At 39.9% G+C, this 13039-nt stretch overlaps 1 protein-coding gene and 1 long non-coding RNA gene across 2 annotated transcripts; one reads left to right on the top strand and one right to left on the bottom strand.

Moving 5' to 3' along the window:
• Positions 1 to 1029: 1029 nt before the first annotated feature.
• LOC122292789 (flowering-promoting factor 1-like) lies at positions 1030 to 2083 on the bottom strand. The gene has a single exon (XM_043101297.1). The coding sequence runs from the start codon at positions 2044 to 2046 to the stop codon at positions 1510 to 1512; it is 537 nt and encodes a 178-aa protein (XP_042957231.1). The 5' UTR covers positions 2047 to 2083; the 3' UTR covers positions 1030 to 1509.
• A 7532-nt stretch (positions 2084 to 9615) lies between these two features.
• LOC122292739 lies at positions 9616 to 11135 on the top strand. The gene is made up of 2 exons (XR_006237001.1): positions 9616 to 10263; positions 10354 to 11135. It is a non-coding gene; the product is annotated as an uncharacterized LOC122292739 (long non-coding RNA).
• Positions 11136 to 13039: the final 1904 nt, after the last annotated feature.

The following is a 13039-nucleotide window of genomic DNA, read 5'->3' as shown; positions in this document are numbered from 1 at the left end:
CGTCAGAATCATTGATCTTCTTGGGATGAATCTGTTTAGAAAAGTTACATGTTTCTTCGTCACTTTTTTCTTCATTCTTTTTTGTTCAAATCAAGGAAAAGTTGCAATATATACGGGATCACGCAATCTTGAGCAAGTTAAATGGAAGGAAAAAAATTCTCAGGGCAGACTCGAGAGGCTGAAAAGCAGGATGTAGATTGGCTACGATGGAGTGGCATGCATGATTCGCAGCTCAAGGTGGCAGACCTAATTGTCCGTACGACATTGCAGGCACCGATGTAGACTTACAGTGACACCTACACAGCCCACTCGACATGTCAAATCGCAGTTTGCAATCTTACCACTTTCTGATTTCTCTTTCGTAATCTTCTGCTACAAATATGCGAATCTTTCATTTCCCATGGCGTCCCTTACGTTGATTTCTATCTTTCTGCACATGCTCCCTTCTTCCATGATATCTTACACGTACCGAGCCTCTTGACGGGGACCACCGGCGATATAAAATATATATATATATATATATAGTGTAGTTGTATCCACACCTCCGATTTTTTTGACCAGAAAGACCTCACGGAGGTCATGCATGCTTGATTCTTGGCCTGGAACCCTATGCTTGGCCCTAGGGCTAGCCCCAGTAGATCTCTGATTCATTGGCGGTCTGTGTAGTACGTACAGACACGGGTTCTGTTGCATTGGAAGATTTAGCAGCCTATGCTGCGTGAAATTTCATGCTTTTAGACACCCTTTACTTTCTCAATTAAGCTGATCACTATATTAAAAAGCAGACCTCGCTTCTCCTTAGGTCCAGCTCATGTGCGATTAGTCTACTCTTGTCTGAGTACTAGTCATAACCAATCTGCATCCAACGGTCTACGAAATTTCATAACTTCACTACGGACGATGTGATCTAAGATTACTAGCTAGCTAGCTAGCTAGTCAACGTGAGACATTCCGTGCTAATTAGATTGTTAATCACATGGACAGCGCAATTCAATCACTTACTGGTAGTGATATTCATGGTAAATGGTATAGAGTCATGCGAGCAGTAATTTAATTATAAGATAAGAAAAGAAAGAAAGAATAAGGGGCAAACGAAACCGACCTAGAAAGCCATGATCAGAACAGAGCTAGAGAACAGTACTTGGAAGCCACGATCAAAGTCGTTGCTTTCATAGCCGGTCCCACGATGTGAGAGATGGATATATAAGAAACAACAAATTTGGTGGCTGAAACAACACCGCAACGAGAATGGAAATCAGAATAAAGCATCCGCAGTCACGTATTAACCACATTCAATTGCACTACCCTTTTCAGGGTCACGGCCATGGCAAAAACAATTTGCTAAAGTAAACACCGCCAGAATACAAACTTAACCCAAGAAAATGGAGAAACTCAGCAACGGCCAGCACTCGTTAACGCACCACTCTTTGGTACTGTTTTTTTTTTTTTTTTTGGTTTGGTGTTGGGGGGGGGGGGGGGGGGGGGGACATTGATGGTGAAGCACGTATCTCACGCCGTGGCATCGCGAACTTCAAAGAAAGAGCGATTCTTGACGACGATGTCATACATATGACGGATCTTAAAGTTGGCGAAGTTTTTCGGAAGGGAGATCAAGTGGGGGGAGTGTTCTGACCTGTGGAACTGAAGGAAGTCGGGGCGGCTGGGGTTGTGGTAGCGAGACCAGCCGAGCTCGTTGAGACGGTGTTCGAGCTCGGAGTAGGAGCGGATGACGTGGTTAGCCGGAAGGTATACGAGGACCCGGGGGCGAGCGCCGGGTGCAGTGGCTGTCCCTGGGTAGGGTGGCTCTTTTTGCTCGAAGGATTCCCTAGTTGGATTGGTGATTAAGCGAGCCACGCCATTGTTGTCAAATATCCACACACCGGACATTGAATGTGTGTATGTGAGCGAGAGAGAGAAGAAAAAGGAGACAGAAAGCTGGGCAGCTAGATGGGTTATGAGGTACGATCGATTGTCGTACGAGAAATTGCGAGGTGGCCGTATATTTATAGGACGAGACCACACGAGACGAGAGTGGTGAGGCTTCATCGTTTACATAAGTCCATGGTTCAGATCTGCTACCAGCCTCACCCATAATAATGGATACAAATAATTAATGAAAATAGACAGTGAACAAGATTAGGTTATATACGTACGTATAATGTGCAGGGACGCATGCACCTTTTTTTTTGTGGTTTCTTTGCGGAGAACTTTAAAATGAAGTCATTAATTATTGGTAATGCAAGATTAATTCCTTGCATCATTCTCTCTCTCTCTCTCTCTCTCTCTCTCTCTCTCTCTCTCTTTTTTTCATTCTGCTATTTTTCTGCCATGCAGTCACATTAATAACATGCACATAAAAAAAAAAAAAAAAAAAGGCCAAGGACTTGCATCATTTTGGCTAGTATTTTGGTTGTGGGTACTGGGTACACGATATTATACTAGCTAGCTAGCAAGCACCGTTTTGATCTAACAAACAGGCAGTCATGTGAGTGGGTAATATGAAATCGAGGATTGAAGATCAAACTCCATCAAGCCAAACTCCCATAGCACATCAAAGTTGATAAGCACGCGTGTGTGTGTATATATATATATACATGCTATTGATGTTGATTAAGATGAAAATGAATAGCATTTGTATCTGAAGATTTAGTATGGGGGAAAACAGTTCCGTTTATCACGTTCACAAAGAGAGATATAACGTAAATCAAGCCTCATTTGATTATACAATTCAGATGAGATGAGATTAGATGTTTTATTAAGAGTTGAATAAAATATAGTTATAATATAATTTTTTAATATTAATTTTATTTTGAGATTTGAAAAAGTAACATTATTTATTATATTTTGTGTATGGATTTGAAAAAATTATAATAATGAGTAGGGCTGAACAAAAAACCCGAATACTTGACCCGACCCGTTTTTCGAAGTTGGCCGATCCGAAAAGCCGGCCCGTTTGCTGTTAAATCGGAAACGGGTATTACCCGTTACCCGATTTAAGCATCTTCTCTGTTTGTTTCTCTTTTACATTTCTGGGTTTTTCTTCTAGGTAGCGATGTGCTCTTATTTTTCTCTGCTTTCATCATATTTGGCAGCATCTACGTTCCAGCCGAGTGTCACGCGCAAACCCAAAACCCATGAAAAATTCCATCGGAGCCTTGAAGGAGAGCTCTTGGATGATAAATGAAGCGACGATGCTGCTTCACTGAACCAATCCCAGAGACCATTCGAGGAAGAAAATAAAAAAGTAAGGCTTCTGATTCTAGCTCCTTCACTGAACCAATCCCAACGCAGCTAAAGGCCTCCTTAAATAAATTTATTTATTTATTTAGATTAAGCCATAAAAGGGTAAAACTTATTAAGGAAACCGAAACTGAAAGCAAATGCTGAAAGAGTCAAGAAAATCTCTCTAGTTTCTTTTTTTCTTCATTTTATGAAAAGTCTCGCCAACCAAACAGAGGAGCTGAGGTTTTTCTAGGGTTAAACAAATTGAGAGAGAGAGAGAGAGAGAGAGAGAGAGAGAGAGAGAGAGAGAGAGAGAGCTGGAATAAATTACTTGACTTTCATACGAGCAAGGCGATCGGCAACGGAAGTGTCCTCCATCTTCGGCTCTTTTGTCTCGAAGGTGTAGCTTGAAAATGGATACATGTCTACCACTGATGACGATGCTTCCAAGAAGAAGAGGAAGAAGGATTCGGGTAATCGGTTAACGGGTAATTGCCCAATCGGTATGAAGCATCTTCGGTTCGGGTCGGAATTTGGTGTTTCCGGAACGGGTCGGGTCGATGAACTCCCCTAATAATGAGATGAGATAAGATAGTTTAAATTTGGATAAACAAACTTAATTAATTAGCTTGTCGTGTATTTAATTATTATGGGTTTGCAAGGAATAATATGGTTTCCATGGACATGATAATCGGGGAAGCCAACACGTGTAATTCAAGTGGTATAAGTTGCAGTATACAAGCAATAGCATTTTGAAAACCTTGAGGTAGGGATAACAATATATGTGACACACCTCATTAACTCAATATGAATACGATACAATACAAACGGGTTTGAATTTAGCTTTAATGGGTTCAGGTCAAAATGGGTTGACCCGTTAAGACACGATTGCTTAACAGATCACTAACAGATCAACCCATTATGACCCGTTAAGAAAGTTAAATATACATTTTTACCCTTATACATAAGAACTAAAAAACTCTACTCCTACCGCACTCTAATTCAAACTCCCTCACAATCTCACATTCATTTTTAGATATATTGAGTCTCTGTCTTAGTTCTCAGTTAAGTTAATTCTCCCGAGTTACGACCGCCTCCTACACTTCCTATAGATTTTAATTTTGGTATTTTTAATGCTTGAATTGTAATTTTAGACTTACGTAAGTTTTATATTTTTGGAAGATATTGTGATTTTAAATTTTATGAGAAATTATATTAAGCAAGTTAAATGGATTATTTGGGTCAATTCAACCCATTTATATAAACGGGTCAAAATGGATTGTGCAGTGTCAATATATTTTTAATTAATTCATAACGGTTCATGTCGTGTCAACTCATTATTTTAATGAGTCATGTTAAGGTTTGAAAATCTGATCCATTAAACTTAACGAGTTGTGTTCAGGTTGACCCATATCATATAATATACACGACTTAATACGACACTAACATGACCCGTTAAAATGATTTGCCACCCCTACCACGAGGTGCATGCAGGGTAGATCGATGCATGTTTTTTTCACTTTTTTATTCAGTGTCCATTATGAATCCAAATGTTATGTTTATGTTTATTTATTGTGAGGTATTTTTTATTAATATAAATATATTGTTAATGACATATCCCACCACCGCCTATGCAATCGTTCACCTGGCAAATAGTAAGAAAACTCCGGTGGGATGCACCTGAGGATACTCCAATGCTTAAGTCAATTCAATATCTCTCAAAAGTATATAATTCAACTTAACTTCATTTTTGGGAGTTACCTGGTATATATAAGGGATATCTGTTAGATTGGATCATCCTTGTATGAGATCACTATCTTGTGATGTTTGTCCTAGGCTATATTTATCCTTACGTAACTGAAACAGTCACGTATGTGCATGAAACTTTCTTCTTCTCGAATAATGTGGCACGTAGTATGCAGATCCTTGTTTGGCCTTTCACAAAATGGGCGGTGGCCGAGCCACTAGCAAGTGTGACAAACAAATTTGTGACAAGGTTTTTGTGAAAAAATGTGATTTGCAGTTCTAAATCCCTCAAATCATAGTGTCAGACAATGGGTGCCAATTTGATTTTGACCATTACAGATAATGGTGTGTGGTGTTGAAGATTAAGGTAAAGTACTCCTCACTAGGCCACCCTCAAGTGAATGGGCAAGCGGAAGTAACAAAAAAGGCATTACTCTCAATTCTAAAAAAGAAGGTCGTGGAGAAAAAATGGAGAATGGGCGGACGAGCTGCTAGAAGTACTTTGGGTGTACAGGACATCAGCAAGAACTCCAACAGCAAAAACTCTTCGCTAAGTATGCACAAAGCTTATTGCCTTTCTCTGATTGCTTTAGAAGTGGCGAGCTGGCCAGGTGTTACTTCAACTTTTCAAAGGCCTCATCACACTCTTCGTTTCAGGAGTGTGCCTTGTGTAGTACTCGAAAAAATGAGAGACATTTGTCTGTCGATCTGGCTATGAATCTACTTAGGGCGGCTACCCTGCCCACCAACCACTGAGTTTCATTCAGATTTCTTAACGGCTTCATGTTGAGTATGGCTTCTATCTTCTCTAGAGAGGCTTCAATTCCTCTTTCAAATACGATGAATTCCAAGAACTTTTCCGATTCAACTCCAAAAGTACATTTTGCAGGGTTCGGTCTCATTTTGTAACAGCATAAGATCCCAAACACCACTCACAGGTCGTCAAGGGGTCTGGCAGGTTCCTTACTTTTTACCAATAGGTCGTCTACATATACCTCCATGGACTTTCCAATCTTCTCCTTGAACATGCGATTGACCAACCTTTGGTAGGTCGCTCCTGCATTTTTCAGTCAAAATGGCATAACCTGATAGCAATATAGCCCTTGATCTGTTATAAATGATGTTTTCTTCTCATCTGTTGTGTGCATTTTTATTTGGTTGTAATCCAAGTAGGCGTCCATGAAACTCAGCATATGGTGTCTTGCTATTGTGTCCACAATAATGTCGATGTGTGGCAAAGGAAAATTGTCATTTGGGCAAGCTTTATTCAAGTCGGTGAAATCCATGTACATTCTCCACTTTTCATTCGCCTTTTTAACCAACACAATATTAGATAACCACTCTGGGTAATGGGTTTCCTTGATGAACCTAGCAACTAATAATATCTTTACTTCCTCATTAATGGAGGCATACTTATCTGCACTGAATAACCTTCTTTTCTGGCATACCGTCTTGTGGGCGAGATCCACACAGAGGTGGTGTTCAATGATGTTCTTTTCTATGCTGGGAATGTCTTCATAACTCCATGCAAACACATCCCTATGTTCTATTAATAGTTGTTTCAGGGCTTCCCTGTCCCCCAGTGGGACTTGGGTCCCAATTCGTGTGGTGGTTCTGGGGCGGTCAGGATATAACATCACAAGTTCCAATGGTTCATTAGTCTCGGCATGTTGCTGCTTTTGTTCAGCTTTGACCTCCGCGCCTTTTCCCACAGCCACTGCCAAGGGCAGTGGAATCAGTGGTACCGGCGCTTTGTTTTGTTCTACTACGACACAAATTTTGCTTTGACCATTTCTTAACTCCTGCACATAATATTCTCATGCTAGAACTTGTTCACCTTATAACTCTACGACCTCGCTATCCTTTGGGAACTTCATCTTAAAATAGTATGTGGACGTCACTGTTCTGAGATGGTTAAGTGTTGGTATTCTCAATATTGCATTGTAGGAAGACGGGGATTTTACCACCAAGAAATCGGTCATGGTGGTGGCAACTGCGTCCCAATTCCTGCAGTTACAGGAAGCGTGATAGCCCTAATGGGCTGTATTGTATCTCTAGAGAAACCTTTTAATGGTGTTGGGGGGTGTCCCATTTTGACGAACACATCCTAGAACAGTATATTTGCAGAGCTTCTGTTGCCGACTAGTACTCGCTTGGTTGTGTAGTTTTCTATCACAAGGGTGACCACTAGAGCATTATCATGCGGATACAGCACTCCTTCCTGGTCTTCCTCCCCAAAAGACACTGTCATCTATTTACTAAGCCTCTGGTGCTTAGGGGCTTTGTCTATCACATATACCTCTCCATACCTTGCCCTTCGTGCATATGCCTTCTTACTAGATATGGATACGCCTCCCCCAACGAAACCCCCTACTATTGTCTGAATCTCTCATATGGGCGCCTTATTTCTATCACCCTTTGAGGGCGCCCTGTCCCTGTCGTTTTGGCGAACCTCGGTTCAGTATTGCCATTGTTGCTCAAGGCTGTTACTCCTCCTAGTACCCCGCTTGGACTCCTGGCGTTTCCTAGGTTTTGAGCGTTTTGCTATCATCTACTCCAACTCTCCCATTCCTGCCAGCTCAGGTACTTTTTTCTTCATGGTTGTACAGTCCTCATCTAGTGTGACCCTGTCTAGTGGTATTTGCAGTAGCGATTGCCTGTCTTAAGTTGATATCATTCTTCACGCTCATTTTCTTCTTTTTGTACATTTAGATTGCTATGCATCAATCTGGGGTTGTGAGCTAGTCGCATTTCTTTCTTCTTTACTTGCTAACTCACACCAATTTTTCTGTCAACCTGCCCACTCCTCCATTTGACCTTGTTTTCCTCATTTCCAGGATCCACTAGAGCCTGCAGTATGTCTTCAGCATTGACGAAGTCATCCGCCCTATCCATGAAATCCATAAGGGTAGAAAGAGTCTTTCTGGCTAGTTCTACCATAAAGGGACTTTGTGGCCATATTTCACCTAGGACGGCAATAAGGGTAATTTTTTCATCTTGGTTGTCTGTTGTTAACCTTTTTTAGTTGAAGCGAGTAAGGTAGGTATTTAAGTTCTCATCTTCTTTTTGTTTTATTGTTAACAGGTAGGCGACTGGGCGGAGACGCGTCCTACTGGCCATAAACTGGGTTAGGAATTATTTAACCAATTCCTCAAAACTGCTTATTGGCCTTGGTTTGAGGGTTTTGAACCACCCTTTTGCTCTTCCTTTCAGGGTTAAAGGAAAAGTTCGGCACGCAATCTCTCTTGAAAAACCATGGAGCATGTTGTGGGCCTTGAAGTTCTCCAAATGCTCTACCAGATCTTTGGACCCATCACACATGTTTATCTGGGATACCTTGAATTTTGGCTGAAGCGGCATGGCCATAATCTGTTCAGTATATGGTAGGTCAGTTTGGTTTAGCAAGCATTCTATCGAGGAAGATCCCCATATTCTCCTCGCCATCTTTTCATACTTTCTGCTAGTTTTTTCAATTTATTGTGCATCTTCTTCTTCTCTGCCTTTCCTAGGCTTGACTTTGCATTGCATTGCACCTCTCCTTCACCCTACTCAGTATGACTGGGTACAACGCCACTGTGACTGGGTACGGTTGTGTCATCAAATTCACCATTTTTTCATTGCAAATCATCATTTTTTTTTTAAGGATTTCTATGGCCTCTAACGCCTTCTTCAGTGTTTCCTCAGTTGCTGCTAGTTGCGCTTCCATTGCTGTTAATAGTGTATCCATCTCTCGGTTTGCTAAGGAACGGGTTATAGTCGGCATGTGAAAACCACGTTAGTCTATAACGAGAGACCAAATTCAAATCCCACAGATAGGGCCAATGTTAAAAACTTGTCCCACCACCGCCTATGTAACCGTTCACCTAGAAAATAGTAAGAAAACTCTGATGAGATGCACCTGAGAATACTCTGATGCTTAAGTCAGTTCAATATGTCTCAAAAGTATATAATTCAACTTAATTTCATTTTTGGGAGTTACCTGGTATATATAGGGGATATCTGTTAGATTGGATCATCCTTGTATGAGATCACTATCCTATGATGTTTATCTTGTATTGTGTTTATCTTTATATAACTGAAACAGTCAAGTATGTGCATGAAATTTGCTTCTTCTCAAATAATGTGGCACATAGTATGCAAATCTCTGTTAGGCCTTTTAGTTCAAGCCTGCTAATAGAGGACTTTCATACTGGGCTTCAATACGAAATGGGCCTTCCATATATTTTTTTACAAATAATTATTTTCAATCACAAATATATCGTTATAGATAGTTTTTTTTTTTTTTTGGTAGCGACGTGTTTTATGAATTAGTTTTGGTGTTCAGAGGGGTGTCATATATGCATTAGTTTCGTATATTAAATTAGTTCCATATATTAAATACATCTATCTGCTTTGGGTTATTTCTCATCAAATACTTCATTACTATGTATAGATATTATATATATATATATATATATATATATATATATATATATATATATATATATATATATATCTTTCACTTGTTTTGCTTTGGTCTCACCAATGGCAGATGTTACCAACCTTCTGTATCTTCAAATATCGGTAGCAAATGTTCAAGCAAGTGAAGCTCCAACTGCGGGTGGGGTAGAAGTTCGCCTCACCAGTGGTTCTCAACTTATGAAACGTTGACAGTAGCTTTTCTCTACCCGATAATCTCATAAGAAAAAAGCTAAAGGCAATCGCCCTGTGCATCGTGGTGCAATTGTGGGCCAGGCCAATTTAATAAAATGATCGCATTTCAACAATGAAGAAGTAGCATTTTTCTCGTTTTGGGAAGGGAGATTAAACACGCCATTTAGGGAATATTTCAATCTTCGTGTACGCCCCCTCCTTCTCCTTCAACCTTTCTCTCCCTCTTCATCACATTCAAAGTGAACTCTAACCGATTATCTCTCTTCTCCGTCGACTGTACATAGCGTTTCTGTCAAATGTGGAAGCAATAACAATGGAAATTTTCACTTGCCAAGGGTGCAGAGGCTTAACCCCCACAAACTTGTATAAGTTGAACAATATTAGTATGGGACGGAGCCACCCACCATATTCTCTGTTCTGTGTTTGCCTTATACATCTTATTGAAAAGTTTCCTCTTTCTATTTTTTTTTAAGAGCTTTGTGTTAATTATGCTAATAACTTGTGAATCAACTTCATTTGCATTTATTTATGATCTGCCAATTGAATGATTTTAATTTTCTTCCTTTGCCTTTATGTTACCCGCCACCGTGAAATATCGTTAAGTTTTTTGCATTGGCTACTATGATGACGGGGGTGAGTTAGGTTCGTGTGTAGTGATTTGGTTTATTCTTAATTCTTTTGTTTGAAGGCCAATAGATTTCTATTTCTTAGATCCGATCTCCATGATTTCAGAACAAGGAGCCATGGTATTTGAGCATGCAGCAAATAGAAGCTTGCAAGAAAACTTGGCACAGAAAGGGAATCGCCTTTGCTTTCGTGGAGAAGACGATGGGAGGGAGAGGCAGAGGCAGAGCTGTCATGTAAAGAAGGGAGAGCTTCGAGGGAGGAACATGGGAAGAAGAAGAACTTCATGCAGTCGGGATGTGTGAAGAAGAAGACTCTGGTTTGAGACAGAGGAAGTAAGGGATTTCTTGAATGCGTCTTGTGAGGAAACCCATGTATAGATTCACGGCTAAGATGTCAATGGAACATCAGTTTCTGGCCAGTTTGGGCGAACATGATCATGAAGTGAAGGATGAAGGATTGCTGGCTGTTCAAGATGAAAAACTAGTGTCTACTCTAACTGATTTTGAGCTTACTGATTCATCTATTTCAAGTGATTGGCTCTTGTTGTTCGATGACTCTTCGTACTGTAGTTCTTGGCCTGAAGAAGATGAAGACCTGGAAGTGCAATGCCATGGAAGATCTGATAAAAATGAATCTTTTGCAAGTTCTTTGAACGGCCTCACTTCAACCGGTTCTTGAGGTGCTGACCACGATGACATAATTCAAATATTTAGAGTTTAGACCTTTAAACTTACATATAGAAGCCATTCCTTGGGCAAAAGATGTTGTAATGCACGTGTTTGTAGAATTTAGTTTCCTACTACAATCTCTGTAGCCATGTCGTTTGATTCCCAATTTTCTGTTGACTTGCGAAGTGGCTTCTAAGACATTGACTCTGCCTTGCTCAATATTTATCTTACAGAAATACTTTCAGTCCTTGTTTTGGAAAATGGTATGTCTCTAATTTTTGTCTACGAACAGATAGTTGGTATAGTGTCATTATCTCTGGTTTGCTTTTTCTCCTAATTTTGGCATCCTCACTATTCTCTCATCTCGTCTTTTATCTCTTTTTTAAAAAATATAATGCCACGTCAACGATTACCCAGTGGTTCCCAACTGCCAGTTGTATGTAGAAGAATTGTTTTTTTATTTCTATCAGATGACGATGTGGTCACCCAATTAGCTGACGGTTACGCATAGCCAGTTGTACGTATTAGAACTCATCTCATAAACGTTTTGCAGCCTTTATTCATCGTCAAAGTTCCACCCCAGATGCTCCCATTTGCATAACGGCACTGTCACTACCTTTACACCAAGATCTCGTCAAATCTCATCAACCTCATCGACCCTGACGATCAGAGATGCCACGCCGTGGCCCTAAGGATCTCATCTTTCACAATGCGATAGGTTGTAGCTGGGATCTGAGCGTCTTCTTCGCTGGTTTGCACAGGGTATTCCATTGTGGTCTTGTTGGGTGACTTATCAGACATACGATATTTGTAGATAAGTTTTGCACATCCCCGTATTAAGAAGGGAAATGATATTTATAATCATGAAATATGTAAGTATCACATGAGACTCATAAAAAAAATTAATTTTTAATAATAGATCAATTTTTTTCAAAATGATTGCACAACTGTGTAGTATTACTCTATAAAAAATAAATAAATATGAAATTAATATTAAAATTTTATTATTTTTAATCATAAATTCCTAATTATTATTTTTAATTGTAAATTCCAAAATTAAAAAAAAAAAAAAAAAAAAAAAAAAAAAAAAAAAGCAATCGATGAGGTCAGCAATGATGATCAGGATTCAGTAGCAGACCGGTTAACTCAATAGATTTCGAGGCACGAGGCCATGAGGACTTTTCTCTGTGAGTTCTATTATGGAGCAGCCATATTTTAACACACGAGCCACACCGGCCAGCGTGTAGGAAGGATGACATGGAGTTCCAACTAAAGCAAAAACAATTACATCCGAACGTACCATGTTGTGCATCTCCATGAAGAACAGAACCACCCTGCTATGCATCTCAACAAAGCCGTGTTCCCACCTCCGCGTTCCCAAGCTGCGTTTGACTTCTACCGACGTACACTGAAATCTAGGGTTGAAGTCTCTGCTCCGTGCTCACCTCTCAACCTGCTATTGCTTCCTTTCAGTCTCTCTGTTATTTCTCCTGATCTGATTATGCCTTTTTTTCCTTCGCATATTGACTTTCTCAATCTCTTGCTGATGTTCTTTCCTCTTATATCTCTTTCCAATCTGTTTATCAAGGAGAGGATTCTCAATTTTTTAACCGTAGTCAGCAGGACTTGGAATCGCTTTCCAATCCTTTCCTTTCATATCTCTTTCGATCCTGAGAACATTATGTTCAACCCTTCACAAAAAAAAAATAATTAATTGAGAAAAAAAGTATCTAAAGACAACAAAGCAAGGTAAATAAGATAGAAGAAGAAAAGAACAAGATTAGCAATGCTGTTGAGATGGGAATATCAAGGCATTGAATAATAAGAAAGAAAGAGAACAATGCAAATAGACGGTAACCACACAGACTAGTGAATAGTAGAATGAGTGGAGAAAAAAGCGGAAGGATAACAAGAGAAGGGGAGAAGGCGAGAGAGTTGTCTTGCAGAGCTTCTCATTTCTCGAGAAAAAATGATGAATGCAACCGCCTGTTGCGAACCGACTCGTAACCGTCTTCAAAAAGGGAAAAAAGTTTTGACAAAATCCAAAATCCAAACAGTCAATAAAGCCAAGCACCACCTTTTTGAGATGTTGGCTCCTGCGGATCATCAGTCTATGAGGAAGA

Source organism: Carya illinoinensis, chromosome 13 (assembly GCF_018687715.1).
Source record: "Carya illinoinensis cultivar Pawnee chromosome 13, C.illinoinensisPawnee_v1, whole genome shotgun sequence".
NCBI classification, from domain to species: domain Eukaryota; kingdom Viridiplantae; phylum Streptophyta; class Magnoliopsida; order Fagales; family Juglandaceae; genus Carya; species Carya illinoinensis.
This window is presented reverse-complemented; position numbering and strand designations above follow the sequence as displayed.